Below are 17,818 nucleotides of genomic sequence, written 5' to 3'. Positions count from 1 at the left end.
TGGGCTGCCCAATATAAATTTAGACTCTGAAGACCCACACCAGCCCCACCAAATGAAAGTCTTGGAGATTGGGTCATGATAATCTGTGTTTTTAACAGGGACTTCAGGTACTTCTGCTACCCAAGTTGGAGAACCATGAAGTATTATTCCAGGAAACAGTTAGTTATAGGGCTTGGAGAGGGATGGATTGTTCAGTGATCAATTACGGAAAACCTCTTAGAGGATGTGACGTACCTTATTCTCAATCATGTAATTGCACAGATTGGAAGTGCACATCATCACACTCAGCAGATCTCTGTGTATAGAATTCTTGAACTAGGAACTTGAACTATCATGAATTATCCTGCCCCGTGTGTTTGGAATTGTGTGAAAATTTTCTTGATGCATGGTTTTAACTAATAATGCTATAATCAACGTTAAAAAACTATATAAAGATATATATTTTAGTCTCTCTTCATTGAGAACCAGAATCGTTTCTCATTTGTAAGTTAAAACAGGTCATGATACTCTCTGTGACAGTGTACTGATTCCTATTACAAAACCGCTGAAATTCTAGAGGGTGGAGATCAGGGATGTTTCTGTACATCCTACAGCGCACAGCAGCCTCTCCCCACAGACAAGAGTTATCTGGCCCCAAATGTCTGGAGTGCCAAGACTGAGCATTTCTCAAACAGAGTCACTGATCAAAAGGCTTATAATCTAGAAAGTAAAACCGATTTGCAAGTATCATCTGTGATCTCCACCCTCTAGATACCAGCAGCACCCTTCTCCCCAGCCCAGCCTCCCACTAATTTATGGCGACCAAAAGTGTCTCTAGATATCGCCCGTTGTCTCCTGGAGGGCAAAATCTCTCAGTTGAGAACGGCTGCCATATTTTAGATCTTTTTCATGTTAGACACATAGTAACACTCGGTAAATGCTAAAAATAGTACTTTGAGCTGAGGACTTCACATTAAGGCGGGCCCCTCCCTTCTCCCCACCCCCCTCCCAGCCCACGGTATAGATGAAGTAATAGCAGGTAGTTAACAGTGAAATGACTGAGTGGTTTCAGACACCAAAATTAGAGGCAGAATTAGGACCAGATTCCAAGATCATCATGTTTCACATCCAAGCCTGTCTCCACTATCAAGTTGTTATCATTTCAAGGAGAAGACAGAAAGGAAATAAGGGGCTGTATGTTTAACCCCATTTTACGAGCATTTAAAATGATATAGTTCCAGAGAAGTTATTCATGTTATAGATGGGTTTGTGAAAGAATTGATCTCAGGTCTCTGCTATGAAAAAGAACAAAACGTTAAAACTTCAGTCATAGCCCTGCTACCGATTCAATGCTTGCACTCAAACAAGTTACCACATCTTCCTAAGTATCAGTTTATCTGAAGAGTGACATTAGCACCCTTCCCTTCCCCTGCTCACAAAATTGTCTCAAGGCGTAGTTGAAGGTATACTGAAATCAGTTATAAGGTATTTTACATCGAAAGTTCTTCTTATTCTATACGTTGATGTGTCAGCAGCTACCTAACAGATCAGGATCAAAAATAGAAAGGAAATGGACTTAACATTTGAAGATCTCTGTGTGCCAGGCTCCCTCTTAGATTCTGGTCCACATGCTTTCTCATTTTAAAATCCCATCCACAAGGCCAGCCAGATGAGTGCTGTCCTCAGAAGGGAAAGAGTTGCCAGATGATAAATGTGAAGTTGGAATCCTAACCTACATCATTTTACGTCTATAACCCATGCTTTGTTTGTGTCTCCTCTAGGGAGATGTGGTTTTAGGAGTCACTGTCAAGTCAAAATTATATCAGAAGTGAAGTTTAATGCTCAGAGTCTAGGTACTAAAGAGTGGGTGGTATACATCTGTCTCCACCTGACGCATTTGCAAACTGAGGCCAAGGAAATTAAGTGGTGGGACTTAAATGTGGAGCCGGGATTTTTGTTCTGAAAACTGTTTTGAGAACCACCACTGCATTTTCTGAATGATTGCATATCTTCTTCATTGGTCTGTTTAAAAATAAACCTTACAATAAATTAAATTATTAGGGGCATATACACCTCTCTCCCAATTATATTCGTCTTAGTTGAAAGTAATAAGGGCTGACGTTCCCCCACCTCCTTGATTTGGGAAGGGGTCATTAAGGACATATTTTATCGCATAATCCCCCCCCATACCATTTTTATATTTTTTACTCAGAAGTCAGTCTCAATTCCTGTAGTCTCCAATTAGAATAGACTTGGCAGAATTAAATCCTGCAGTAGAGATGGGCACAAAGCAGGTATGTAATTGGTTTAAGTTCATCTGGCTTTTCAGAGGCAAGACCTCTCTCTATCTTCAGAACCTGAGTTATTTATGTTAACCTCTGCTGTCTGCGTTGCTTCCAGTAAAAACTTCATCACTGCCCTGACCCTGACCCTGTCCATCAAAACCAGTTCATCACTGTCCTGACCCTTTCAGTCACCTTTGTTCGTGTTCAAGGGAGAAACTCTATTAATGACAAAGGAAGGCCGAGAGATTTTGACTATTATTTTGCCACAGGTTCACTCTGTCATTATTCTTGTGTATTGTGCAGTACCTAGAAACCAGAGATGGATGATTACTAAAGTGATTGGTAAACCAGAACCCACGTACAATAGTGTAGTGTCCTTCTACCCAACCACGATGAGATATCCTAGAAATTACTAAAATTAACAGTGGGAAAGATCATATGAATAAATACATTATATTTTACATAAACCGGTATGGTTGTGTAAATATATTGTATATTGTCTACGGAGACTGCTTTATTTCTTTACTGTCCTGATTGCCTTGATTCTGTAAAGGAGGTTAGTATTAATTTGCAGTACTGATTGCCATATCTCTTCAAGTCCTAATTCTGTATTTGATTGTTCTCGTTTCTTCTTTCCCTCAAAAAGATGCCGTTGTAGCAACTGTATCTCATTGTAATTAACATGAGGACTTCAGAATAATCTTTGAAAGTGACTAGAATTATTCTAGGTTATTACAGTAGCAGAAATTTCTAAAACAAGTAGATAAAGTTGCTTTTAGATCATATATAGAGTGCAGATTCTTTAAGTAATTTTGCAAATAAAATTTATCTTTTAAAAATTAAAATATAATGCAGTTATTTTGACTTAGAAAAGGAAAGCGTGATTTTGCTTGTTTTTGTTTTTTATTTATTTTCATTTTTTGCAAGGAGCCAATGAGACCTAGAAAAAAGTATTTGTCCTGGAAAATGAAATCAGATGACAAGTGAGACTTTATTTACATATATTTTTTTAACAGGAATATCTTTTTAAATAAGTATTCTTTTAACGATTCTTTTGGCATTTATTCCTTAATTTGTCATAGTGTTTTGTGCTGGCCATAATTTGGATTATTAAGTAATTGTTTTGTACGAGAATGTCATGTTTTTTCTTTTTTGTGTGTGAATTTATATTCTTTTTAAAGACTTAAAAACGTAGCTATAAGGGTTTGTATAAATCTATATTTTTAACTAAAAGGCTCATTTACTACCTAGTTTCTCATTTAAAAAAAAATTTAGAATTATTTATTCTTTTTCTCATCAAGGCATTGCTTCAGAGTTTGGAGTTCGAGGTTATCCAACAATTAAGCTGTAAGTTGAGTGTTGTATGTTTATATGTGTATTTTTATTAGTTCACTCTGCTTACGTTTTATTACATTAATTTCTAGTAGCTTCCTTGGAGGATTGAAGACGGGTTCAGCAGTTTTTTCTAGGTGCAGTATGTGATCAAAGGAGAGGGACTGCATCTTTCGGCTTTTCTCTGTATTGAAGCGAATGTGGTGTTTTCGGCTAGTTCGTTGACTGCGCTCTGAGCGCTTCCTGTGGGACAGGCATCCTGCAGGACCAGATGACCAGCTGTCGATTATGAAAAAGGGCTTTTACCCTTGAGGAGCTCAAGAGTGTATTCTGCTGTATCATGTGAATCCCATCTCCTAACAAATTTTACTTTTCTACAATTAAAATAGACTTATTTCAGTAGAGATGAAAGAAACCAAGAGCATCAAATTGGGGGACTTAATTCTAACCTGAAAGTGTTGATAAAGTATAATATAAAGTGTATGTATGTAAGTTGGGAGAAATGGTGTGCTAATTAATTCTAAAGGATTTATTTGATAATCATAATTTTACTGAATTTTCTCTTGAGTTTCTTCCTTATTTTGGTAGTGTGCGAGTTGAGGGATGATTTTGAAATTTATTTTTATAGTAAAGTAAGTTTTCAGTATTTTAAAATCTCAAATTTCAAAATTAGGCTAATTTTAATTTTTTATTTCTGGGGTTTTATATTGACTTCCCTCCTTCCCCTACTTGCAAAAAAGCATTTGCTAAGCCTCTTTTACTTGTGTCAAGTAAATTATCCTTTCTGTTCATTTTGTTTACTTATAGGTATTCTCTTGTGCTTTCACATTTTTTTTTTTTTTTTTAAATCACAGTTGGACACATAATTCGTTGACAGGCTTTTGGAAAATTATCATACTTTTCTAGAATAGGTGTTTTATGCATTGTTTTACTCTGTAATCTTAGAGCCTCTGTCAAGTTACTATGATGTTGTGTTGCTTACAATTTGTTTTCCCTCTACCAAAATACTATTAATTGCCTGTCATTTTTTTTTTTAACTAGAGAAGATAGAATTGTACTACTTTGACAAGCTCTTGACCATGAATGTGTAGATTATGCACTTTACAGAAGGCATAGGTACAATGCAAGTATCAAATACAGAGTAAACTGTTTTCATGTAATTTTAATAAAATGCAGCTTTTTTCTTTATATTTTGAGTTGTTGGTCCCCTGAAGCCAGTTGCCCACTGTATTTTACATGGTTATGCCGCTTCTAAAAACACTCTGCATTTATTATTTTATATTCTGTAATTTTATGAGACAGTAGTGATTAGCATTACGTACTAAAAGAGTTGAAATAATCTCAGCTTTTATCTTTTTCTTTTTCTTTTTAAGATTAAAAGGGGACTTGGCATATAATTATAGAGGACCACGAACTAAAGATGATATTATTGAATTTGCTCACAGAGTATCTGGGTAAGTTTTTATTAGGAAAGGCCTTTACTATAGGATACTAATATTTTAAAATTAAATGTGTTTTAATAAACCATATTGAATGCACATTTTTTAGGGGCTTAACCTAAGTAGAATCTGTTCATGTATGACAGAAGGTAGGGTTATGCAGCGTATAGAGAGATACTTGAAAGAAACAAAAAGAACTGTGATATGTATTATGTACTTGTTAACCTCGCATTTAAATTCATTTCATATGTAGAAAAAAGATTTTCCCCAGTAGATTTAAAAAAAAATTTTTTTTTTAATGTTTATTTATTTTTGATACAGAGAGACACAGAGCGTGAGCAGGGGAAGGGCAGAGAGAGAGGGAGACACAGAATCTGAAACAGGCTCCAGGCTCTGAGCTGTCAACACAGAGCCCGACACGGGGCTCGAACCCACGAACTGTGAGATCATGACCTGAGCCGAAGTCGGACACTTAACCGACTGAGCCACCCAGGCTCCCCACCCCAGTGGGTTTTTTGAAGCATTTTCAAAATTTGATTACTTCTAACAACTTTGTGAATTGTAATTTTTATTTTACTATAAATTTGCTCTTGTACTGCCTCATTTATATCAACTTATTTTTCTTGTTACCTAATGTGTTGGAGTTTTTGAAAGAAACCCCATGGTATTATTCTTCTGATAGACTTGGGTTTAATCCCTGGCCTGTGATACTGGAAAATTCTTTTTAGATACAGCTAATTAAAATACTTTCCCTGATCTGTTACATGCTGCTTTCTGCCAACTGTGAGATATTATTGCACATTTTGCTTAGAATGTGGCATAATTAGAACCCAGATGTCTATTTGAGTTATAGATCTCTGAGGTTTTACCGATAAGGAAACAGACTTTCTTTCATAAGCATCCTGTTGGTTTGAATATGGTGATTCTTTTTTTTTTTTTTTTAATCTACATCTACCTTGCTGAGGTATAAAGAAAGTTGGTGCTTATAATTATTCAATGCGGGTGTGTGGAACTCCTTAAGGAGAACATTCATCAAAGTAGGTTAGCCTATATTAACTTCGAAAGTATAGGCACTTTCTTGTGAGTTTGACAGGATATATTATATTGATACCTTTAAAGAGCTTTAAAGTAAATTGAGATATCGGAGGGGATTTGTCGAGTGCATGACACTGCCGGGCTTAAAGTATTTGAGAAAAGACACAGAATGATCTTTATTCAAGTCTGCAAAACTTATTGATATATTTTTCACTGTATTTTCTCATTGATTGCATATCTCATTTTCTTTATAAATCCTTTCTGAATAAATTTTAAGATACCTTTACATTATAGTAGGGCATTGGTGTGGGATGTACTTTATTCCCTGTGGTTAGATTCGTCTTTATGTTTTGGCGATTTTTAAGGAGTTTCACTTTAAGCTTAAGATGGTCTTCTGATGTAACCAGGGGTGACTCTGTCGCACGGAAATTTCGTGGCTCAGTTCTGGACTTGCATCACTTGCCGGTTAATTACTCAAGTACGAAAATAGAGGCGAGCAGCGAGTGTGGTGCGGTGCATCTGAGGAATTGTGCATTTTGAAAATATGTTTGCCTGTGCAAACGCTGTGCTATTCTTTCTGCACATTTAGTGCAGGATAAATCTGGTAATGCAGACCACATTTTTAAGAAGACTGGCTCTTTTTTAGTTTTTTTAATAACACTTTGTAAGTGATATGTTTGATAATAACCTTTGACATAAGCTATCTAGTATTAAATGGATATAAATCTTCACATAGTATTTCTAGTTTCCTGAGGTAACACATTCACAGTGTGTTAGCGTGAATGATCTCATGAAAGAGAAAAAAAAGTAATTCTCACGTGGATCGTTTTATTTTTAGCTGAGGACTCTCGATGGATTACAGTTCTGTTCTTGCCTACCAAAATATTGGTTAAGATGGTACTCTCTAAAGGGATAGACTTTAAACTTACTTTTTTCTTTTAAAGTTATTTTTTAAATTGATGGATTAACTTGTGGGTACTGTGTTTTTATTATGTGGGTACAAATAGTGGTCATGGCTGTAGTTGTATTAGGCTTATGCGGATTGGGTGATTATTTGAAATGCAGTTAACACAACATTAAAACTTCATAACTTTAGACCTATATTGTGTACTATCTTTAGTTCAAACACAAGTTAGTTTTTTGTTTTGCTTTCAAACAGGGCTCTAATTCGGCCGCTTCCAAGTCAGCAGATGTTTGAACATGTGCAGAAGAGACATCGTGTGTTTTTTGTTTATATAGGTGGAGAGTCGCCTTTGAAGGTATCAAATGGTTTTATTTTTTAAAGTCACAAGTAACGGGTGTATTGTAATTGAATTTTCCGTATAGCCAAAACTTCATCCAGAACTCAAAATTACTTCACTCTTATTGGTAATAAGAGTTCAGTGTATTTTTCTAATGAAAACACTTTCTTACATGCCCTCTATTGTGTTTGCTTCATGAAACAGAAATGAGTTAAAAGGTGTTGCTTGCCTTAGTATTTCTTCTCTTGTTGACCTGGTTACTCAAATTTAGTGTTACTTTTTAGGATTTGTGGCTCCTTGAGACTGCAGAATGCAATTTAAGTGTAAACTTCTTAAAGATCATTTTACGTATGTATAAACACACGTCTTCTCCTGTAACTATCAAATTAATAAATAGGAATTGAGCTTATCTTACACTTAACTTTGTTTAGAGGAGTATAAAAGCACTGAGTAACAGTGGTCTCTTTGCTTTGGAAACAGTTTACTTCACGTGCTACTCAACATTCCATCATCTCCTCACATAAACACACTGAGGCGTCCAATTGTGACGAGACTGCTGGGGATGATACCGCTGTTCGGAATGTTTAATGAGGAATGAATTTGGATCCTCGTATTTAAAAGTCACCTCTTTTCTATTTGTATCTTCACAGGAGAAATACATAGATGCTGCTTCAGAATTAATTGTATATACATACTTCTTTTCTGCCTCAGAAGACGTGGTTCCTCAGGTAATATTTAAAATTGGATTTTGATGACTTAATTTCATTTTTTAAATTATTACTTGATTTATCAAATTTACTTACTGTCATATGTATAGAAACAGTAAACATTAGCTCTTTGCTACTGGTACCGGATTGCTTATTATTAATAAGTAAATACCACTGGATTCCTAGCATTTAGGGACTGTGTTTATTAGGTCTGTGCTTGTTCTCTTCTTTAAAATAATAGCAGTAGTAAGAAGTGATAACTCAAACACTTCAGCTGGCTTATAAGCAATGGAGTGATGTGTTTTTATATATTAATTCACAACTGCTTACCTAATCACGTGCTGTGACACTCTGTTGAGTTCTTGACAAGCAAGATCCTCAGGACCCTGATAGGGTGGAGCTTACGTGCTCATGGAAAGAGGAAGTGTGCTAAATTTTACTGTTGCTGGTTACATCTTTGGGGTCGTGTTCAGTAAACAAATACATAAACACAATATACCTAGTATGAAAAAAGTAAAGGAGCATTGTGATAGTAGAAACATGAGGGTGGGGTGGCTATTCTAGATTGGTTGCTCAAGAAATGTCTGAGAAGAAAATATTTGAGCTGGGACTTACATGATGTGAAGGAGCCCTGCAAAGATCTGTGGCCCGAGTAAACTAGAAACAGGGAACAGATATTCCAAATGCCCAAGATGAGAACACTCTTGGGCGTATTTGGGAAGCAGGTGCTGGGCCAGTGTGGCTATAACACAGTGAGAAAGGAGATAGGCAGAGAGGCCAGGGGAGGCCTTGCAGGTCATGGCCATGCATGTGATGGGCTGAAGTTAGTGAAGGACTTGGTCTCATGTTCATCTTAAGGACTTTCCTCTGCTAAGAACAGAATGAATTGGACGGAGATGAGAGTAGACCCACAGAGAGCAGTTGAACTCGTGGAGTAATCTGGCAAGTTCGGGCTTGGAGGTTTGCAAAGGAACGGGGAGAGGGGAAAATGTTGGGTTTTGGAAATGAAATTGTTCAAGCTTGTTGACCTGGAGGAAAGGGGAAGAATCAAGGATAACTGCTAGAAGTTTGTTTGTTTGTTTGTTTGTTTGTTTGTTTGTTTTAATTTTATTTTTTATTTTTTAAAATTTACATCCAAATTAGCATATAGTGCAACAATGATTTCAGGAGTAGATTCCTTAGTGCCCCTTCCTCATTTAGCCCGTCCCCCCCCCCCCCCACACCTCCTCCTGTAATCCTCTGTTTGTTATCCATATTTATGAGTGTCTTGTGTTTTGTCCCTCTCCCTGTTTTTATATTATTTTTGTTTCCCTTCCGTTATGTTCATCTGTTTTGTCTCTTAAAGTCATATGAGAGAAGTCATATGATTTTTGTTTTTCTCTAATTTCACTTAGCATAATACTCTCTGGTTCCATCCACGTAGTTGCAAATGGCAAGATTTCATTCTTTTGGATTGCCGAGCAATACTCCATTGTATATGTATACCACATTTTCTTTATCCATTCATCCATCTATGGACATTTGGGCTCTTTCCATACTTTGGCTATTGTTGAAAGTGCTGCTATGAACATGGGGGTGCATGTGCCCCTCTGAAACAGCACACCTGTATCCCTAGTAGTGCAGTTGCCTAGTAGTGCAGTTGCTGGGTCGTAGGGAAGTTCTATTTTTAGTTTTTTGAGGAACCTCCATACTGTTTTCCAGAGTGGCTGCACCAGCTTGCATTCCACCAACAATGCAAAAGAGATCCTCTTTCTCCACATCCTCACCAACATCTGTTGTTGCCTGAGTTGTTAATGTTAGCCATTCTGACAGGTGTAAGGTGGTATCTCACTGTGGTTTTGATTTGTGTTTCCCTGATGATGAGTGATGCTGAGCATTTTTTCATGTGTTGGTTGGCCATCTGGACATCTTCTTTGGAGAAGTGTCTGTTCATGTCTTTTGCCCATTTCTTCACTGGCTTATTTGTCTTTTGGGTGTTGAGTTTGATAACTAGGTGTTTGGTTTTAAAAACTGGGTAGGTGATAGTGTGATCCATGAGCTTGAGAATATGGCGAAAGGAACACATTTGGGAATGGGCGAGTGATCAACTTATTAGACATCCGAGTACAAGCATCAGATTCACAGTTGGATATAGGGTTCTGGAGTTAAGGCTGTGTAAAAAACTTTGTAGACATGGGATACAAATTTTTAAGGAAATGAGTGGGCCCAGGACCTAAAGACTACAAAAGAAAATACGAAGAAAATAGCCGGTAAGAAAAACAAGATGAGTGGAAAACCAAGATTTAAAAAAAAAAAAAAAAAAAAAAAAAAAAAAGTTTAAAAATGAGAGGTCCAGGGGCACCTAGGTAGCTTAGATGGTTAATAAGCATCCAGCTCTTGATTTCAGCTCAGGCCATGATCTCATGGTTTGTGAGCTCGAGCCCCACATTAGGCTCTGAGCTGACAGTGCGGAGCCTGCTTGGGATTCTCTCTCTCCTTCTCTCTCTCAAAACAAATAAACATTAAAAAAATTTTTTTTTAAAAAAAAGGATCCATTGTGCAAGGTGCTTGCAAAGTGGTCAAGATGAGGAGAGTACAGTTAACTGTGATTTTGTCCACACATGGAGGTTGTTGGTGGTTTTATGAGAAGGACAGGTGCCTCACTGGTGTCATTTGAGAGAATGCAGGTAAGAAATTGTAGGTTACAAGTGTAGACTTCTCTTTAGAAAGGTTTTGCTGAGAAGGGACCTGAGAAATTTGGCACGAGCTGACGAGAAACATGAAATCAAGGGAAGCTTTTTCTTTTTAATCAGTATAAGTTACAAAAAATCAAAAGTTTTTTTTTTTTTTTCCCACAAAGGTAAGTCATAATATACATTTGATTAGTTTTTGTTTATTATTTTCTAATATTTAGGTACTATTGATTTAAGAAGATTACTGAGTTACCTAGAATACGGTCTCGTGCTTCCTGCAATATGTCCATAAACGTTTCAGCTCCTTGGAGGAGCCTCAGACAATTTCTGGTCAGTTTAAACTCATTCTAGGTTAATTTACCTAGTTTGGTCTAAGAAGTTATTTTGGAGTATTTTGCTTATGCATTTATTTTTGATGGGAAGGAGAAGATAGGGCGAATGAAGAGCCATACTTGCCATTAGATTCTCAAATAGATGCCCCACAGGGTTATGAACTTCTTTGGACTGTCTCAGTGTGCTAGAAAGGCCTAGGATGGACTGGAACTGGAACTTTTAGTCCATTCTCCTCTCCAAAGCCCAGGGGACCACATTTTAGTGTTAGAGATGAGAATGTACGTTGCACCTTCACCTCCGAAGCTCTCCAAGCAGTTTCTTTGGAGCACAGCAGAGAGCGTGCTGGCTTCATCCCCTGACACCGTCTGATGCCACCCCGGTCCTTCTGCAGTGACAGGTGTCTGAGATCAAAATTCTAGCACCTACAGCTTCTGGGTGAGCACAGATGGTGTCTGCTACCCGGACAGACTATTGGTTATCATGTGCTGTATTTGCTTTTACTTATTTCTTATATATATATGTATCTATAGATATATATATATGTATCTATAGATATATATATATATAAAGTTTTGAGAGACAGAGCGAGACAGAGCACTAGTCAGGGAGGGATAGAGAGACAGGGAGACACAGAATCCAAAACAGGCTCCGGGCTCTGAGCTGTCAGCACAGAGCCCGACACAGGGCTCGAACTCACAAACTGTGAGATCATGACCTGAGCCAAAGTCAGACCCTTAACGGACTGAGCCAGCCAGGCACCCCTCATGTGCTGTATTTATTATTATTAGCCTCTCAACTAGTTTTCTTCAAACATCCCTTCATTATTCCTGCAAATAGCAATATTTGTCATCTCTTTTTTAGTTCTGTGTATGTGGTTGCAAAAGTCTGCTGGGGGGAGTCTGTTATTTCATAATCATATGAGGATTTTTATTCCCATAGAGAATTCTCAACTAAGGACAAAGCCCGTGATTTTATGCCCCTCCCCCTCCCCCCCATCTTGAATTTTATATTTGGTCATGAAAAGCTTCCTTAGATTTACAGCTAGTTTTTCAGCTAGTATTTTTGAAAGCCTTAGTAAGTGTAAGAAGGGATATAAAGATGAAGACAATTTCTAATTTCAGGATACTTAAAGGTGAATGGAGAAAAATGGCCTGTAGACAAATAACTGTGATATCAGATAGTTTAAGGAACACAGAGAAAGAGGACGAGGGGTTCAGAATCTATGGAAATCAAAGGCTGCAAGGTTCCACGTATCTAGTAATATTAACAGTACGGCCACCTCAGGGGCATCCTTGAAAGAGAGGGATGCCGAATGTTGAAAAATACTTTCGAAGCACCTTCGTAGATGAGTTGCCAAGAGCAGGCGAATAGAGTTACTTGATGATAGAGCCTTACCTACAAGCTTTGCTGCTGCCTTTAACATAGTTATTTTTTTCACTCATATGTGGATCTTGAGAAACTGAACAGAAGACCACGGGGGAAGGGAAAGGGAAAAACTAGATACAAACAGAGAGGGAGGGAGGCAAACCATAAGAGACTATTAAATACAGAGAACAAACTCTAAGGGTGGATGAGGGGGGTGAGGGAGAGGGAAAATGGGTGATGGGCATTGAGCAGGGCACTTACTGGGATGAGCACTGGGTGTTGCATGTAAACCAATTAGACAATAAATCACATTCATAAAAAAATAGTTATTTTCATGGTGTACCATTTTATAGTAGTCATGTAAACAGCTCATTCTATATTACTGAGGTATGCCTTCCCCCCTTTTTGATATTTCCAGAACAGCCATCTTTATTTTTATTTTACTGTTACTGTTATTTGCATTTTATTAGTTATCAATTGATTGTTGTTACTTTTCATTATTACCACATCATGGAATAATTCTGTGTGGTTTACCCAAATTATATCTGTTCCGCATGGATACTGATTTCTCTACTATATAATACTAGTACTATTTTGAAATAAATACAGCATGCTTCTGAAAGAATTTATTATTAATTGCCATTATAGGTTCCCATTTATAAAGCCAATTTACAGTTTAAACCTGCTCTCACATTTGTTAGCGGACTTAATTTTCCTAACTCTGTGGTGGGGTAGGGACTCCGTGTCCTTGATTTGCAGAGGAGAAAGCCCAACTCCCCAGGACACAAGTGGCCTCAGTGTCACACAGTCGAGAAATGGCAGGGAGGGACTTGAGTCTACCGGTGCCGATTGTTACCTCAGCCACTGCTCTTCCCTACCTCAGAGTGGGTCTCCTGTACTTCCTGTGGTGTCTTTACCTCTGTTGTCAGCTCTAAGAATATTCCATGGCTCTCACAGCAAACAGGGCACTGTACCTGGAGATGTATAAAGAGATGCCAAACCCATCCTTGGATAAGCTTGGGATTGGCTGCTTTTTAACTGTTTGCAACAATTTCATTATTGTTGTGTTTTTTTTTTTTTTCTGATTTCTTTCGATACTTTTGAAATTATAGCTACCGATTAAGCACTTTTAGAATGATAAAAGTTGTTTGCGTGTCTTATTTTTGCAGTATGTGATACTGAAGGAGATGCCTGCTGTACTTGTTTTCAAAGATGAAACTTACTTTGTTTACGATGGTAAGTTCCGAAGTTTTAACTGATGTAAAACATTTTGAAATTAAAATGCTGTCTATTATAGGACTTAGGTGTTGATCAAAGAATTGGTAGATTCGACGATTCCTCTGTCTCCCGATAGTTGAGCACTGACAGGTTTTTCTTGCCCTTCAACTTTCGTTTTTCATCTAATGTTCTTTCTGGGTCTTGCCTGCAATGAATTTATTTATTTATTTATTTATTTATTTATTTATTTTGGTCTGGTCATTTGTCTTTTGAGCAATTTCTGTGTGTTATTTTAAAGCATTCAAAATTATTTATATAGGAAAAAAAAGATCTAACATTGCAGACTCACAAAAAGATGAATAACTAAAACCTCCTCGATAGTGGTGAAGTCCCTGTAGGGTATGTTCTGCCCTCGCTCCCATCTCTCCCTTCCTGATAGAATAACCACCCACCTACTGTTCAACATTTCTTCAGTGAAGTAAGTACCTAGTCTATTTTTAAAACACTTGTGTTATACCAAACATACATCATAATAAAGAGAATGCTAGAGTAATACAAAACACATCCCCATCACCCAGGCTGGGCAATTACCGTGATCTTACCACATTTGCTTCAACACTTTTCTTCTTTGTTGGAAGTATTTTAAAGCAGATCCCAGAGGCTTTTCCTCACCATGTGCCTTGTTACGCATCTTTTTAGAAATGTTAGTTTTCCTTTATGTATAATTACATGCTGTTATAACACTTAATAAAATCAGCAGTTCCTTGGCATTATCAAATACCTACCCCCACAACCTCAGAACCGTGCAGTGAGGTTCCTCGGGCCAGTGGAGCAAACTCACAGGGGCTCCGGGAGATCGTTTAGATCTCAAGGGAAACAGTGAAACTCAACATCTGTTGGATCCCACACAGCCACTGAGAAGCAAAAGTAAATGCAAAGTCATGCTTGTAGCAGTCTCGGTGACCTTCTCCATTAGTCTCATAAAGTAGAAGCTTCAGTTCTTTTTGTGTGCGTGTGTTTCCACATTTACTGAGAGAATTAACATATAATATCGTGTATGTTTAAAGGCATACGATATGTTTTTTAAAATTTTATTTAAATCCAAGTTAGCGAACAGTGTAATGTGATTGATTCCTCACTGACTTACACCACCTAGCGCTCATCCCGGCACACGTCCCCCTCAGTGCCCCTCGCGCACCTCCCTCCATCAACCCTCAGCTTGTTCTCTGGATTTAAGAGTCTCTCTATGGGGCGCCTGGGTGGCTCAGTCGGTTAAGCATCCGACTTCGGCTCAGGTCATGATCTCGCGGTCCGTGAGTTCGAGCCCCGCGTCCGGCTCTGTGCTGACAGCTCAGAGCCTGGAGCCTGCTTCAGATTCTGTGTCTCCTCCCTCTCTCTCTGCCCCTCCCCCACTCATGCTCTGTCTCTCTCTGTCTCAAAAAATAAATAAAAACAAAAAAAAAAGTCTCTTATGGTTTGCCTTCCTCTTTGTTTTTATCATTTTTCCTTCCCTTCTCTGTCTGTGTTATTTCTTAAATTCCACGTATGAGTGAAGTCATATGGTATTTGTCTTTCTCTGACTGACTTACTCCGCTTAGCATAATACATTCTAGCTTCAGCCATGTCGTTGCAAATGGCAAGGTTTCATTCTCTTTAATCTCTAATATTCCATCGTGTGTGTGTGTGTGTGTGTGTGTGTGTGTGTGTGTGTGTGTGTGTGTACCACATCTTCTTTATCCATTCATCAGTCCAGTTGATGGACATTTCGGCTCGAAGCTTCAGTTTCTTTTTTTTTTTTTTTTAAATTTTTTTTTTTCCAACGTTTTTTATTTATTTTTGGGACAGAGAGAGACAGAACATGAACGGGGGAGGGGCAGAGAGAGAGGGAGACACAGAGTCGGAAACAGGCTCCAGGCTCCGAGCCATCAGCCCAGAGCCCGACGCGGGGCTCGAACTCACGGACCGCGAGATCGTGACCTGGCTGAAGTCGGACGCTTAACCGACTGCGCCACCCAGGCGCCCCCAGTTTCTTATTTCCACCAGCTACCTTTGAAATACTCAGTGCCTTTGTGTGACTTTTTGTTACTATGTTGCACAGCACAGATATGCAACATTTTAGTCATTACAGAAATATTCTGGAGTCTTGTTATTCTAGAACAGAACAGAAACTAGACCTACTTGAGAGCTGTAAGTTTTGTCTTGCTTAAATAACTCAAATAAATAGAAGAATATCTAATAAAAAGAATATTCTGATTTTTTTCTAATGAAAGGAACATTTTAACTATTATACTAATCGAAAACTAAGCATTTCTAAAATCTTGTATCTTCATTAATTTTAAGTAAGGGTGACGGCTGAATTTTATTTTTTTTGCTATAGTATAACAACTCCCATTTATTTGTTATATTTTACACAGCAGATACTATTATGTATTTGATATTCCATGTTATCATCACCCCTCTGTGGGGATAGATATTAAAGCAGGTAGATTAATATTCTGAGGTTATGAAAGAGATGACTGAAGAGCGTTAGGTAAGGCGATGGATGTATAATTCATCACAGGTTCATTCACTCATTTGTTCATTCACCGGATATTTGTTGATTGTCCTCATTAGACATTGGGCTTAAAAAGGAAGTTAGGAGGAACTTGGCGCATATGAAAATATGAGGAGGAAAATAATTCACATCTACACTGATTCTATCCATTTGCTCTTTGATTACGACCCTCCTTGTGTGATAAGCACTTAACATATATTGTCCTATTTGATAACAATCCTTTTGAGATCCTAGTATTCTTACTATTTTACAAATGAAAAGATAGGATTAATGTGTTTCTCCCCCAAGTCAAAATAGTGTAATCAAGCATTAGTCTTCAGATCTCTTGTTCTAGTTCTGTTAAGAGTTTGTTAATGCTTCAGAGAGCCACTTTGTTTCTTTTTGGAAAAAGTCTGTTCATACCTGTTTAGATGTAAATCTGTTCTTGAATCACGACGACTAAGAGTGCCCATCCTCATGTCACCATGTTTCAGACATGGCCTCCCACGAGGGGACAGGAGGGATAGGTTAAGTATCTGTAGCTATTATAGAGGCCATCGGTTTTTAATGTGCAGTAGGCTAGTATTGAGAACCTGCTGAAGCTTCAGAGGAAACCATTTACTTTGAATGCTGCTTCTAGTATTTAATTGTTGCCAATAAATTTAGAAGCTTTGTGATAGGGGCTCAGGAGGATAGTTTCATTTCGTTTCTTTTCTTTCTTTTTTCTTTTCTCTTTTCTTTTTCTTTCTTTTTTTTTTTTTAACATTCATTTATTTTTGAGAGGCAGCGAGAGAGAGTGCAAGCATGGGAGGAGCAGAGAGAGATGGAGACAGAGGCTCCTAAGCAGGCTCCAGGCTCTGATCTGTCAGCACAGAGCCTGACTCAGGGCTCAAACCCACAAACCATGAGATCATGACCTGAACTGAAGTCCGGTGCTTAACCCACTGAGCCACCCAGGTGCCCCAAGGATAGTTTGTCTGATGAGTTCCAGATTTATCACTCTGTATAATCTTTGAAACATTTACTTTTGACCTGGAGTGGAGATTGTGGCCCAATAATCAACCCCTATTTTTATGTTTATTTTTCTAATTTGTAAATCCGAAGCCAAAAATACTTCCAGATTTGGATTATGCCACTTATTTGATAGGTTCGATAACTTGAAAATGTTTTGTTTAGCGATGCAAGTGATAGAAAAAGCACATCGTTCAAGAAATCATTAAAATCCAGTCTTTAGCCAAACATATTGGTAGGCTTTTACATCACCTTCTTTATCATGCAGTTAAAATCGTTCACAAGTACTTCAGAATTCTGTTTCTAATCAGGACACAATATTTCTCTTGAATATTATAAATGCTTCCTCTCTGTTTAGTGGGGGAAGCAGTTGATGTTGGATAAAGGCCAAAATACTGTGGCTTCATGTGTGTGCTATGGTAGTTGTACATATGAGAAACAATTTTAAAGTGCAGTAGAAATGTCGTAAAATAGAAAAGGGTAAAGAAACTGTAATAAAAAATTACCCATACTGCCATCATTCAGGGATAACTCCCAGTCTAGGATAACCATTTGGTAGGAGTATATGCCTTCATTTTATCATTCTGTCTGTTTTTTTCATACTTTATGTTTTATAGAGTTCCAGTGATGCTGTAATACTGTTTTGCAACCTGCTTTACCACTTAATT

The 17,818-nt window shown here is 37.8% G+C and overlaps 1 protein-coding gene across 3 annotated transcripts in view; it reads left to right on the top strand.

Moving 5' to 3' along the window:
* The window catches only part of TMX3 (thioredoxin related transmembrane protein 3), a 43,021-nt gene that overhangs the window by 13,103 nt on the left and 12,100 nt on the right, over nt 1-17,818 (top strand). For 2 of the 3 annotated variants that reach the window (XM_042961371.1, XM_042961372.1), the window contains 5 exons: nt 3,566-3,611; nt 4,970-5,050; nt 7,230-7,329; nt 7,962-8,039; nt 13,558-13,624. In XM_042961371.1, the coding sequence (XP_042817305.1) occupies nt 3,566-3,611; nt 4,970-5,050; nt 7,230-7,329; nt 7,962-8,039; nt 13,558-13,624 (372 nt within the window). The remainder of the gene's footprint in view (nt 1-3,565; nt 3,612-4,969; nt 5,051-7,229; nt 7,330-7,961; nt 8,040-13,557; nt 13,625-17,818) is intronic. The other variant, XM_042961373.1, reaches the window with a different exon arrangement.

Source organism: Panthera tigris, chromosome D3 (genome assembly GCF_018350195.1).
Source record: "Panthera tigris isolate Pti1 chromosome D3, P.tigris_Pti1_mat1.1, whole genome shotgun sequence".
Lineage (NCBI taxonomy): Eukaryota > Metazoa > Chordata > Mammalia > Carnivora > Felidae > Panthera > Panthera tigris.
Note: the sequence above shows the minus strand (reverse complement) of the source record. Positions and strands in the feature narration are given on the sequence as shown.